The sequence below is a fragment of the Nannospalax galili genome, unplaced genomic scaffold, assembly GCF_000622305.1.
Source record: "Nannospalax galili isolate Female #2095 unplaced genomic scaffold, S.galili_v1.0 scaffold33, whole genome shotgun sequence".
NCBI classification, from domain to species: domain Eukaryota; kingdom Metazoa; phylum Chordata; class Mammalia; order Rodentia; family Spalacidae; genus Nannospalax; species Nannospalax galili.
Genome location: NW_008335436.1, coordinates 141,189 through 155,945, shown reverse-complemented (window position 1 = coordinate 155,945; position 14,757 = coordinate 141,189). Strand labels below are relative to the sequence as shown.

The 14,757-nt window shown below is 41.0% G+C and overlaps 1 protein-coding gene across 1 annotated transcript in view; it reads right to left on the bottom strand.

Moving 5' to 3' along the window:
• The window catches only part of Pld1 (phospholipase D1), a 197,793-nt gene that overhangs the window by 91,702 nt on the left and 91,334 nt on the right, over positions 1-14,757 (bottom strand). The window contains exons 13-14 of the mRNA XM_017797388.2: positions 7,840-7,950; positions 1,130-1,330 (exon numbers count right to left, since the gene is read on the bottom strand). Of these exons, the coding sequence (XP_017652877.1) occupies positions 1,130-1,330; positions 7,840-7,950 (312 nt within the window). The remainder of the gene's footprint in view (positions 1-1,129; positions 1,331-7,839; positions 7,951-14,757) is intronic.

Sequence of the window (14,757 nt, the reverse complement as noted above, 5' to 3'; positions counted from 1 at the left end):
TTGGTAGGGTTGAGATGAAATACCAAGCAGATGGATATACAATGTAGATATTTTGGCAGCTCTTGATTTGACAAGTACTTTGAAAAGTTACTGCTTAACTTTCTGATCAAATTCCCTCTAAAAAACCCCAGACTGACCTATGTTTTCTGTGTTTATGAATAGCAAATGCCAAAATCCTTGGCTGAGCACACATTCCCAGCCCCACTAACTACATTTAAAGATTTATTTTATGTGTATGGCTGTGAGCCACCATGTGGGTGCTGGGAACCAAACCTGGGTCCTCTGCAAGAGCAGCAGTAATACTTTTTTTTTTTTTTTTTTTTTTAAATTTTTCCACAGGGTCTCCCTAGTCACAGCCCACGTGGAAGTCACAATGTGAACCAGGGTGGCCTTGATCTCACAGAGATCCACCTGCCTCTGCCTCCCGAGGGCTGGGATTAAAGGAGCATGCCACGATGCCTGACAGAAGAGCAGTAATACTCCTATCTACTGAGTTAACTCTCCAACCCATGCTACCCTTAATAGGCTTCTTAATGTTATTTAATCTAAATCTTGATTGCCATATGAACTTATGACAATTTTGTTTCACTTATAAACTTTTTTTCCCAGATAGAAAATTAAAAAATTTTTTTTTGAGACAGGGTCTTATCTTGATTGCCATATGAACTTATGACAATTTTGTTTCACTTATAAACTTTTGTTCCCAGATAGAAAATTAAAATTTTTTTTTTGAGACAGGGTCTTCCTGTAGCCCCAGCTGTGCTGGAACTCACTATGTAGACCAGGCTGGCCTTGAACTTACAGAGATCTGCCTGCCTCTGCCTCCCAAGTGCTGGGATTATCGAAAGTTAAATTCTTCATTTGAATGAAAACCAGAAAGCTGACTGTGAGATAGTCTCCTCTCCATTGAATCTGCTTTCTCTTTTCACAAGAGAAAAAAACTGAGGCCGAGAGAGCCTAGTGGCATGCTAGGTAGGTGGTGAGGCTGGCACAGAGCTGTGTCTGCTGTCAGACTCCGTGCCCACCACCCCTCTGAGGAGATGCCGCCTCTGGATCACTACAGGCTGTGAATATGTATGAGACAAGCCACGGGCATTTTGCACAGTCCCACAAGGTGACAGGTACTTACTGTGAGAGAGCTCATGGATGGTCCTGAGGTGACCCGCTTCACACTGCCCACATCTGTGAGCCTGTGTTCGTTATCATCCCATCTTCCATAAGCCAGATCGATCCCACCTACAAAAGCCACTGACTGATCAATGATGACAAGTTTCTCATGATGAGCCCACAGGTAGACACTGGACGACACGTGGTCTGGGTGTCTCATCACCTTCAGAGGGGAGAAATCCACAGGGAACGTGCTTTTAGAAATACTTTTCATGACCCAACAAAGGAGGTCTGATTTCTTCCTGAAAAACATGTTTTAATGATTCACATAACAAATTGTTCTAAATACACCAAAGAAAGTCTCTCAAACTTCTAACTTTATTCGTAGTATTAGCAGAGAAAGACTTTGGCCTAGATTTCTCTTCCTTATTATTTTTTGCTTGCTTGTTTGGTTGGTTTTTATAGTTGTTGCTTGAGGCAGGGTGTCCCTGTAGCCCCATCTGGCCTGGAAACCTCTATGTAGACCAGGCTGACTTCAGTCTCACAGAGATCCTTTTGCCTCTGCCTCCCAAGTGCTAGGATTAAAAGTATGCATCAATCATGCCTGGCTATTGCTGTTTTGAGACATGGTATCAGCACGTTATCCAGGCTTACCTTCAACTTGAAATCCTCCTATCTCAGGTTCCTGAGTGCTGGGATCCAAGGTACAGGCCACCACATATGATTTCCACCTATGTTTTAAGTCCTCAGCCCACACACGGTATTTTGAAGAAACTGTCCTTTAGCTTGCAGTTTCATGACTGTTAAAGCTGTCTTGGTTTAATAGTTCTAGATTCTCAGTTCCCTCCATAACGGTTAGAATTGGTATTTAAATAAAAAAGATACTCTAGAATATTTAACCAATAAGATCTGTGGAAAGATGTTAATAAATTATACTGATATTTTGGCAGCCACTGAGTTGAAATACTAATACACATAATATGAAACCACATGACCAATTTTGATGTGCATGGTCCAGTGGTTCCAGGGTAATGAGTTAGCATCTTTCTTCCTCTTCAGTGTTTGGAAAATTTTGCAAAGGACTAGTGTCAGCTTTTCTTTCAACATTTGGTAGAAGTCATCAGTGTGCTGGATAGCTTTAGTGTCAACTTGACACACCTGGGTTGAGGGAGCCTCAATTGGGGAATTGCCTCTATTCGACTGGCTTGTGGCCATGTCTGTGGGCACCTTCTTGATTGTTGAGTGATGTGGTAGAGCCCAGCCCACTGTGGGTAGTGCCACCCCTGGGCAGGTGGGCCTGTGTTGGATAAGAGAGCAAGCTGAGCAGGGGCCAGGGGAGAAAGCCAGTAAGCAGTGCTCCTCCATGGTCTGGGCTCCAGCTCCTGACTCCAGGTTCCTGCCCTGAGTTCCCACCTTGGGCTCTCTGATGAACTGTGACCTGGGAGATGTAAGACAAATAAACCCTTTCCTCCCCAAGTTGGTATTGGTCAGAGTGTTTTGTCACAGCAATGGAGAAACAAACTAGGACAATCAGTGAAGCCACTGAAAGGATGAAGGGATTTTCTTTTAGGGAAGATTTTCCACTACTGATCACTCCCCTGACCAGCCTTGCTTAGACTCATACCTCCTCCCGGGTTGGTCTCTGGAGGTTCTGACCATTTGATAAAAGTCATCTGATTTGCTTATATGCAGGTGTTCATAGTAATCTCTTAGAACCCTTTTTTATTTTATTATTTTTTATTTTATGTGTATGAGTGTATTGTCTTCATGTGTGTGAGTGCACCCGTGTCGTGCAATACTCATGGAGGTCAGGAGAGGGTGTGGGATCCCCCAGAACTAGAGTTACGGACAGTTGTTAGCCACCAGGGTGCTGGGAACCAAACCCGGGGCCTCTGCAAGAGCAGTCAGTGCTCTTAACCACTGAGCCACCTCTCCAGCCCCCTAGAGTCATTTTTTATTCCTTAGACTTGTTAATAATGACTCCACTTTTACTTTTGGTTTTAGGAACTAGCCTCTTTCTTCCTTTCTCATCTCACTAAAGTTTTCCCCATTTGGTTGCCTTCCAAGAATCAGCTTCTGGTCTCGCTGGTCCTCTGCATCTTCCCTTCTCTGTTGGACTCGTCTGCATCACTTTCCTCTCCCTGCTGTCTCTGGGTTTAGTTCGTTCTCTTTTGTGTGAATCCTTAAGTTGTATGTTAAAATGACATTTGAATGCCAAATTAATATTTGGAGACCTTATCCCTTTTCTAATTGAGCATTTATAAACATCCCCCTCTGTGCTGCTTTGCTGTGTCCTATAAGATCTGATATATTATCTTATTTTTATTTGGCTCTAAGAACAAATTCCTGTGATTTGATCTTCTGTTTTTTGTTTTGTTTTATTTTGAGACAGGGTCTCCCTGTGTAATCTTGGCTAGCCTAGAAATCACCATGTACACCAGGCTGGCCTTGAACTCACAGAGAGCTGCCTACCTCTGCCTCCAGAGTTCTGGGATTAAAGTGGTGAACAGAGGTTCTTTTTCTAAAAAAAACTTTTTAAATTTACTTTTTAAGTCCACATACAAAATGCTGGGTTTCAGGATGACGTTTCATACACACACGCCATCCCACTTTCTCCTGCTCCTCTACCTCCTCCCTTCCTCTTCTCCATTGCAAATGGACCTCCCTTCTACTTCTGTGTGACCTGCATTCCATTCCTCCCTCCTCTCTATCCTCCCTGCTCTCTGTTTTTTACTTTTTGAGAGAGGGTCTCACCATGTAGCTCTGGCTGACCTCAGATTCACTACATAGCCCAGACTGGTCTTGATCTTGTGGCCATTATTCTGCCTCAGCCTCCAAAGTGCTGAGATTGCAGGTGTGAGTCTCCATGCTATGATGACTGGCTTTTTCAGTGCAATGTCTTAGATACTACTACCCTGTTGTACTATCTATCTTTCAGTATCTCACTCATTTCAATGGCTGAACAATATTCCATTGTATAGATATACCAACCATTTACCGTTTGATCAGCATTTGAGCTGTGCATCCCTGTGAACTGTTATGAACACTGCCACCGGGAACATTTCTATGGAAGCGTTTGCATAGATCTGTGTTCTCATTTGTTTTAAGTATAGACCTAGAGGTGTATTCTAGTTTGGTTTTCTGTAAAAAAAGACACTGACCAAAAGCAATGTGGATAAGCGAAGTGTTGGGCCTACAGGTCATAGTGCATCAATGAGGGAAGACACTAAGATCAGAACTCAAGGCAGGAACCTGGAGCAGAAACCATGGAGCAATGCTCTTTACAGGCTTGCCTCCCCTGGCTTGCTCAGGTACCTTCCTTAGACAGCCCAGGGCCACCTGCCCATGGATGGCACTGCCCATAGTGGGGTGGGCCTTCCTCCATCAATTAACAATCAACAAAATGCCATCCAGACAGGCCCACAAGACAGTCTGATGAAGGAAATTCTTCATTTGAGGTTCCCTCTTCCCAAGTGTGTCACGTTATCAAGATTAGTCACAAGCTGGAATCCCTGGGTTATAGGGTAACTAACTTTTTGAGGAACTGTCAGATTGTTTTTCGAAGTGGTTGTACTATTTTTCATCCCTATCACCGTGTAATAGAACTCTATATTCTCGCCAACACTTGGTATTATCCGACCCTTTACTATAGCTACTCTAGTGGGTGTGAAGCAGAATCTTGCGAGCTCCCGTTTGCATTTTCCTGATCTTTAATAATGGTGAATGTCTTTTCGTGTTTATTGGCCATTTGAATATCTTCTTTGCAGAAGTGTCCATTCAGAGCCTTTGCTCATTTTTAAACTGGTTTGTCTTTCAGTGCTTGAGTTGTGTGAGGACCCTGTATTGTCTAGACACGTGTCCTTTATCAGCTCTATGACTTGATACTTTCTTTCCTGTGGCTTACCTCTCCTCTTTCCTTTGCACACTCTTTTCAGTTGTTAATGTCACAGAATTACACCCCTAGAAGGTGCTGGATAGAAGCCTGGGGAATGAGTGCTCAGAGGCAATGCAACATGACCCATCCTTTGGGCTGATTCATACGCAAATGAAATAGGCAATCATACATTTTCGGCTGGATAGATTTATCAGTTCCTGATGTCTTGGAGTGCCTCAATGACTAGGGGATCTTTCTTGATAGGTCTCAGGTCTAGTGAGATTTCGAGGAGCTTTTTCAAGTTTCTCATTATTTTATTTACATCATCTGTATTTCATACTGGATACTACTGATTTTTAAATCTATAAGATTTCAAATCCTAAAGTAGCTCACATTACTTCTGTCAGCAATCAGGGAATTCCTTGGTGACCTTGCATCCAAGTAGCTCTGGGATTATCTTAATGAGAAGTGTGGAGATTTGACAGAATGCTTGAATATTAAAACAGCTACAGGAAGCATGTTCTTGATTATACTTTCACTTTAAGTTATCAGAGGCAGAGTTGAGACATGTAAGAGACACTAGCCGCATCAACATAGGAAATATGAGAAAGTATTTTAACTGAATAGACAGGTCTCAAAAGAAGAAACAAAAGGTCAATAAATATTTTTAAGAGTATGCAGTATCCTGAGTCATCAGAAAAATGCAAATCAAAACTGCTTTAAGATTCCATTTCACTCCAGTAACAATAGCTGTTATAAAAAAACAAAAAAAAACAAAAACAAACAACAACAGTCAGGTGTGGTGGCACATGCCACCAAGCCCAGCATTTGGGAAGCAGAGGCAAGCAGATCTCTGTGAGATGGAGGCCAGCCTGGTCTCCATAGAGTTCCAGGCTAGCAGGGGCTACAGGAAGACCCTGTCTCAAACAACTGTCTCTATAACTAAGGCTCATAGAGCATAGTGGAACAGGGGGTAGAGAGAATCCTAATGCATCCCTCAACTCTCACCAGTGAAGTTTCCTCATGCAACAGAGGGCAATTAACACAACTGACCAAAATGTAGAGAATAAGAGACTGTAGAGTGTATGTCCCTAGATAGGACTCCTATAATAAACCTCATCCACCCAGGGATTAGGAACCATTGTGGAAGTTTGTAAGAGCCAAGGGTGGTGAATGACCACAAGAAAACAGAGTTTTCCAGGCTTCTGGGAACTACAGCATCTTATGCATGGTCACAGCATGCACAAGACGCATGCAAACTCAGCCCAGACAAAAACCCAGCACAGAATTGGGGAAATGAGCAGGAAGCCCCAACTTTAGCCAAAGAACTACTGGCAGCTGATCACTGCTGGGTGAGAGAGAGTTGTTCTTCTTCAAGGGAGTGATACTAGATAGGCTGACTAGACCCCAGTGGGTGAATTCATACCGAGGCACATCTGGGGATACAAACTTGACTCATTAGGCCTTGACATATATGACAGAATGCATGAAATCCAGTGGAGAGGGGACAGAGAGAGGAAGGGAGTCTAAATATGATTAAGATATATGAAATGCACAAAAACTCAATAAAATATATTGAAACAAACAACGAATATTGATGATGTGTGAGGAAAGAGGAACCCTTGCTTACTGCTGGCAGGAGTGTAACCTGGTGCAGATCTGAAATCAGGGTGGAGGTATCACAAGAAAACTAGTGCCATATGGCCCAGCTATACCACTTCTGGGCATAGAAAGGAACAGGCTATACCATAAAGATACTTGTATATCCCTGTTTATTGCTGCACTCCTCACAATAGCTAGCCAGTGGAACCAAACTATATATAGTGGAATTTTATTTAGCAGTTAAAAAAAATCCCAGAAATAATGCCATTTGTGGGAAATGAATGGGAAGGGAAACTATTTTATTACATAAAATAACCCAGGTCTAGAGGACAAATACCAAATGTTCTCTATTATGTGTGGCTCTTAAAATTTTTTTAAAAAAATATTTTATTCATTATTTTTATTTTATGTGTATGAGTATATTGCCTGCATGTGTATAAGTGCACCCATGTCATGCAATGCCCTTGGAGGTCAGAAGAGGGTGTTGGCTGTCCTGGAACTGGAGTTAGGGGTGGTTGTTAGCCACCATGTGGGTGCTGGAATCTGAACCTGGGTCCTCTGCAAAACTAATCAGTGCTCTTAACTGCTAAGCCATCTTTCCAGCCCCCTTAAAAATGTTTTTTGATTTATTTATTCTTACTCTGTGTATGAGTGCTTTGCTTGCATGTATGTAAGTGCACCTATGTCATGCAATGCCAAGAGAGGCAGAAGAAGGTGCTGCATCCTCTGGAAGGATAGCCACCATGTGGGTGTTGGGACCCCAGCTGCAATCTTTTGAAAGAACAGCCAGTGCTCTTACTTGTTGAGCTACCTCTCCAGCCCCTCATGTATGAACCGTAAATTTAAATTTTTATATGTTGTGTATATGTATATGGGAGGTGTGAGAACAGGTCATAAATCTAGACAGGGGATTATGAAAGGGAATGGGAAAAAAAGAGGGAACAGAATACATGTGACATGAAAGCAAAAATAAAGGCTTCTGGAGGGAAAAGCAGACACACGGGGTGTTGAACAGGAGGCTGAGTGAGGGGAGTACGGAGGGAAGGTCAACAAAAATAAGGTACATGTGAAAACATCATAATGAAATCCATCACTTTGTATATTAATTTAAAAAAAGAAAGCATAATATTGGCTTATTTCTGAAGACTCAATGCTGTTCATTCAAAATAAACATTAAGGAAGCCTATTCCAACCGCCCCCAAACAAACAAAGTCATAAAAAGGTCCTGGGTGTTGGTACTGGCTGGGAGAGGATACCTTGATGTTGGGGTGCAGCCGCATTAAAGTCCTCTTGCTGTATTCACTGTTGATTCCGAGAGCAAGCTCCACTTCTTTGTAAAGCATGATGAAGATCCGCACCCCCTGTTGCTGCACGAGAGGAAACACGAGGGATGAGTGGCGGACACTATGGTTTCCTTTCCTTCTTTCCCTCTCCGTCTTATATTTTCTTTTCCCATCAATTAGTATAATAAAACCGTTAACAAGAAGACAGACAACAAAATGAGGTGACACACAACTATAGCAAGACACAAACATAAAAACTAAAAATAGTCATGCGTTGTGGTGCAGTTTTGTAATTTCAGCACCTGGGAGGCAGGTCAGGATCAGCTTCATAGTCGGTTGGAGGCTAGCCTGGGCTGCATAAGATCCTGTCTCAAAATAAAGACAAAACAAAAGAAAACTCTCTCCCTTCCATTCTTACAACTTAAATCAAGAGAGTGTTGGTGCTAGACTAATTATAGATCCAGAATGCTGAGGCTAACCTCGACTGCTGAAAGTGTCCAATAGCCTCACCGTTCTTGACATTCCCAGACTCTTACCATTGAGGGAAACTATGACCTGAGTCTATGATGCAACTGCTAACACTAATAGCCCCTAAATGCTTCAGGGAGATTTACATAGAAGCTTTCTTTCCTGAAAATAATTGCTTAAATGAAAAAAAAAATCTCTTAATCATCAAAGATGAATGTGTTGAGTCATGCTCTTAACTCACACATAGATATTAATGTCTGTTTCACTTGTGAAAGGACTTCTTCAGAAGCAACCTTCTCTAATGTTGAAAGATGTGTGAGCTAAAGCAGAAGCTTAGTATAACACTGACACAAATCAACAGTAATCCACCCCCAACTGTGGTGCTATAAGGAAACAGACCAGGCTGTTATGGTACATTTAACTATCAAATTAAATCAGAAAGCACTTGGTGAACACTTACTGGGGTTTACCATCTGATGAGTAAGAACTGCATTTTTGCAATGCTGTACACTTTAAAACAACCTAAGAGTTACTGCTTTTAGGTAGCAGATGACAGGAACACATACACAGCTCTCACTGTGAGTCTGTCAACCTGAAGAAGCCTGTTTGGCGCCTGAATTTCTGAAAGTACCACACCACGTCATTAGCTAGGAATGCCTGAAATGTTTCTCCATTTTGGAGTGGTACATTTTGTTTACACCCTGGTGTTCCTTAGGTATATTAGGAGAAGACATACCCTTGTTCTGAAAAAAATTAGAATCAAAATGAATATATATGACATATGTGTACATATACATACATACATACATACATACATACATATGTAATTCCATTTCTCTGGTTAACACCTGGCCTTTGGAACAACTCATTTATTACTTATTACAACTATTCAACTACTATAATCAAGTATGTAAGTACAGAGCTGGCAGGCTGACTCACTAAATAAAGGTGCCTACGACCAAGCCTGATGACCTTTCAATACCCAGAACACATGGGGTAGAGAGAACTGACTCCCAAAAGTTGTCCTCTGACCTCCACATGTGCACTATGGCATGTATACTCACTCTGTCTCACACACACACAAACATGCATACACACAGAAGGAAGGAAGGAAGGAAGGAAGGAAGGAAGGAAGGAAGGAAGGAAGGAAGGAAGGGGTGGGGACGACAAAGAAACAAAGGTGGGCTGGAGAGACGCTTCATTAGTTAAAAGAGTGTGAACTACCCTTGCAGAGGACAGGAGTTTGATTCCCAACACTCACATCCAGTGGCTCACAATGTCTGTAGGATTAGCTCCGGGGGATCTGACACCCTCTTCTGGCCTCTACAGGCACTGTATGCATGCATACAAACACACATATACATATAATTAAAAAAGCAAATCTTAAAAAAAATAGAGTGGTAGACTAATTTGGATACATAGATCAGATAGAAAGAAAGACTGGTTGATTTGAGTAAAGGAGTAAAGACATAAAACTGTAGGAAAGAAGTCAACAGTTTGATTTTTGATGGTCTGGCCAGTGAGTGGTCAGTAATGAGCCACTGATTGAGTGCTGAAAAGAAAATTAGAAGCTTATTTTCTTTTTCCTGTCATGTGTTCAGATTTATTTTTCTATTTGGGATTTTGGGTCTTAGCACTGAATAATGATTACTTGGGGCTGGAAAGATGGGTTAGTGATTAAGAGCACTGGCTGCTCTTACAGAGGACCCAGGGTCAATTCCCAGCATCCACATGGTGGCTAACAACCGTCCTTAACTCCAGTTCCAGGAGAATTTGATACCCTCTTCTGACCTCCAAGAGCACTGCACAAAATAGGTACACCTACCTACATGCAGACAATACTCTCATACACATGAAATAAAAAATAATAAGTAAAATATAAAAAACAGTCAGTAAAAAAATATAATACAAAGTTTAAAACCTAAAATTTCAACTTAAGTTATAGACCATTACACTTGACATCTTTCCTAATGGCTCACTTATTTCAAATGGATCAAATTATGCATTTTTTTAAAGAACATGTTTCTCTCATCCTTTTGTGCATATGTGTGAGTGTGGTGTGTGTATAGTTTATGTGCATACACATGCATTGATGCCTCAGTATGTGCTACCCAGAGGACACATTGCATGCCCTTTTCTATCATTCCCTTCCTCATCCCTTTGAAGCAGGGAATCTCCCTGAATCTGCAGTTCATTTTTAGGCTAGGGTGACAGTGATCCTCCTGTCTGTGCCCACAGTACTAGGGTTACAGGAACATGCCAAACCATGTCCAGCTTGTTACATGCATGTTGGCATCTGAACTCAGGTCATCATGGTTGTACAGCAAACACTCTTAACTGCAGAGCCATCTCTCCAGTCCTCCACATACTGCTTCTGGAACGTAAGACATTATTACTCATGATTTAGGAACTTGGTTTGAATCCTGCAGTTTTCCAGTTACCTGCGTAACTAATAGATTTTTGAATAATAAAGATCTTAACTCTAATGGTCACATTATTACCTTCCAGTTATTAAAGCCTGACAATTTCTTCTACTCTGTCTTTTCTCATTTAAATAAAGTAACTCTAAAGGAAATAAGGAAGAAATTTTGTCCTTTTTTTTTTTTTAACCTTAAGTACAAATGACTAACAAGGAAGTCATTATAGGAAGGTCATTTTTAGTGATGTTTATGATATTTACTTATGCTTATAGCTACAATAAACAGTTAATTAGTGGCAGATTCCTATGATAATGAGATAGTAATTTCCTTCCTTTTGTTCATAGCATTACAACATTGTCATAAACTCTATAAATGGCAAAGGAAAATCCTTCCTTAGAGATAAAAGCCGCTTGCTTTGTTGTAAAGTACAAGTTTATAAAACCCTGAGAGATTCTGCAACCCCAACCAAATTCACAAAGAAGGACAAATGTTACTTTGTAATTTAAAAAGTATACTTTTTAGTAGCCTTCCTGTATACCAATAATGAATGTGCTTAAATCAGAAATCAGGAAAACAAGCCAGTTCACAAGAACTTAGAAGCAAAAATAAATTACCTCAGAATAAACCTAACCAAAGAAGTGAAAGACCGTCACGATGAACATCTTAAAACCCTGAGGAAATAAACTGAAGAAGACAAGCTGGAGCTGGAGCTCAGTTGGTTGAGCTCTTTTCTAGTATGCTCTAACCCTGGGTTCGAGCCTCAGTGTAGTTGCTCATGAAGCAGGAGAATCAGAAGGTCAAGGCCATCCTCAGCTACATAGTGAATTATAGATCAGCCTTGGATCCATGAGACCATGTCTCAAAAAGAAGAAACTAAAGAATACAGAAAGGCCTCCATGCTCATGGATTGGCAGAATTAATAACAAACATGGCTATGTTTCCCAAATCAATCTAAAGAGTCAACAGAATCCCCACAAAAATTCCAATGATGTACTTCACAAATAGAAAGAACAATGTTGGAACTATCACCACCCTGATTTCAAGTTAAACTACAGAGCTATAGTAAAAACCAGCATGGTACTGATCTAAAAACAGACACATAGGTCAGTGGGAGAGAAGACCCCGAGTGAAAGCCACCTGCCAGCAGGTGTAGTCACCTGCTTTTTGACAAAAGGGTGAAAACCACATACTGAAGAAAAGACAGTCTCCGCAACAAATGGTGCTGGGAAAACTGGGTTTCCACATGTACAAAAATGAAACTAGATCCTAATCTCTCTCCCTGTACAAATAATAAACTCCAAATGGATCAAAGGCTTTAATATATGGCCCCAAACTGAAACCATTAGAGGAAAAAGTAGGGAAAACAGCTCAAGATATAGGTACAGACAATGGTTTTCTGCAAAGGACACTAATAGCTCAGGAAATAAAACCAAGGGCTGATAACTAGGATTGCATGAAATTAAAAAGCTTCTGCACAGCAAAGGAAATAACAGAGAAGAGAGTCTACAGAATTGAAGAAAATGTTTGCTTCCTAGACATCTGACAGCAGATTGACATCTACAATGTATAAAGGATGCAAAAACTAAATAATCAAAAGAACTAAATGAGCTAACGGAGGTGCAGACAACTCTCAGAAGATGCACTGCAAGGGGAGCCAAATACCATCAAACAATAGTATATGAAAATTGAAAAAATCCAATAAAAAGTGAAATTAAAAAAGATATAGTACAAATGGCCAAATAACATGAAGAAAAAAAAAAAGGTCAACTTCTTCAGCTATCACAGAAATTCAATTTAAATCGACACTGAGATTCTACCTCAGTCCAATGAAAATGGCAATCATTAAGCAAACTAGTAACAACAAATGCTGGTGAGGATGCAGGGGGAGGGGTGGTGAGACCCTTATATGTGCATGTGTTACCTGGAGGAATGCAAATTGGTCCAGTCACTAAGGAAGTTAGTATGGAAGTTCCTCAAAAAACAGAGCTACCATATGCCTCACCATACAACTCCTGGGTTGTAAACCAACATAAGACAGAGACACCTGCACATCCGTATTTATATAGACCTGCACATGTATTCATAGTAAAAAAGCCAGCCAGGTGCAGTGGCACACAACTTTAATCTCAGTCCTCAGGAATCAGAGGAAGGCGTCTCTCTATGAGCTCCAGGCCAGCCTACTCTACATAGGGAGTTCCAGGACAGCTAGGACTACACAGTAAGATTCTGTCTTAAAAAAACAAAACAGATCTAGCTTTGCTTCCTGGGCTGCACAGCCTCCCGTGTCCTGGTCCCAGCACCTTCCCTGGGTAAGTCCAGTGCCCCCTGTGCCTTGACTCCCCCAGCCTCTTTCACCCTCTCAGCTCCCCTGCCCCATCTCTCCTCCTAGCCTGGGTAGAGGCCCATTTCTTGTCTTGACACCCCAGACACTGGGGATAACCTCTCGGCCCAGAGTCACCACTGCTTCCTGATCCTTTGCATCCAGACCAACCCAGTTCCTCCCTGTGCCCTCAGGAACCCTCTGGGTCTGGTCCTGCCCTCACCTCCCTTTACTTCCCTGGGTGGCACAGCCATCAGCTTCCTGAGACCAGCATCTTTCCTGGGCCCTTCTCCCAGGCCAGCCCAGCCCCCAAATTCCTGAGGGCAGCCCCTTTCCTGGAGAGATCCAGACATTGGGAGAAAGCCTGAGAGCATCTGAGCCTCATCTCACTTGGCATCTGTGTGACCTCCTGAAGAAAAAAGCAATTAGGCCACACCAATATAAAATCAAAAGAAAGAACCTGAAGCCTAGACCAACCAGCTTTTCATGCCCAACAAGTGAACCACAAAGGCACATAAAGTTTACAAAAAGAAGCAGATCTAAACTCAACAAAGGAAGGCTTGAGTCTCAAACAAGAATCAGAAACTACAAAAGAAATTCACACATCAAAGTTACAGAGAAAAAATAATAACATGAAAACCCAAAATAATATATCCCCACCAAGTACCAATAGTCCTCTAGAGTAATACAATGAGCACTCCCCAGAGATAATACAGGACATGGAACTCAAAAGAACAATTATAAACATGATAAAAGAATTCAGTGAATTTAAAGAACACACAAAGAAATCAAAGAACTGAAGGAAGATAGGGATAAACTTCTGAATGAATTAAAAAAAGAGTTAGAAATATTGAAGACTGCTTAGGCTGAAATGAAGAAGGAAGTGAAACACTCAGTAAGCCAATTAGAAATGACAGGAGAAAGCCTCATCAATAGGATGAATGAAATGGAAAACAGAATATCAAGATTGGAAGATAAAGTGGACGAATTAGATCACTCTAGCAAAGATTATGAAAAATTTAAGAAAACATAAGAATGAAATATGCTAGAGTTTTGTGACACCATAAAAAAACCAAAGTTACGAATCATAAGCATACAGGAAGGAGAAGAATCTCAAGATAATGGTATGGAACAGATCTTCAACAGGATTGTAGAAGAAAATTTCCCAAAATTAAAAAAAGACATGCCTATACAAATACAAGAAGCATATAGAACACCAAACAGACAGGACCAGAAAAGAAACTCTCCATGGCACATCATAGAAAAACACTAAATGTTCAGAACAAAAAGACAATGCTGAAATCTGCAAAAGAGAAATAAATCACAAATAAAGGAAAACCCATTAGGATTACAGCTGACTTTTCAGTGCAAACTATGAAAGCCAGAAGAGCATGGACCAAAGTATTCCCAGTTCTAAATGACCACAGATGCCAACCCAGATTACATTACCCAGCGAAAATGTCTATCATAGTTGAAGGGGAAAGAAAAGTCTTCCAGGATATAAATAGGCAGAAAGAATTCACATCCACAGAGAGTTCTTGAAGCAATACAAAGAGCTAAAGAAAGGAATGACTAAACCCAAGGGGTTACAGAAAGAAACTAAATGAAGGTATAAATGTGGAAACACAAAATTAGACAAAGAATGCAAACAGTAATCAAAATGATGGCAACCAATACACATCT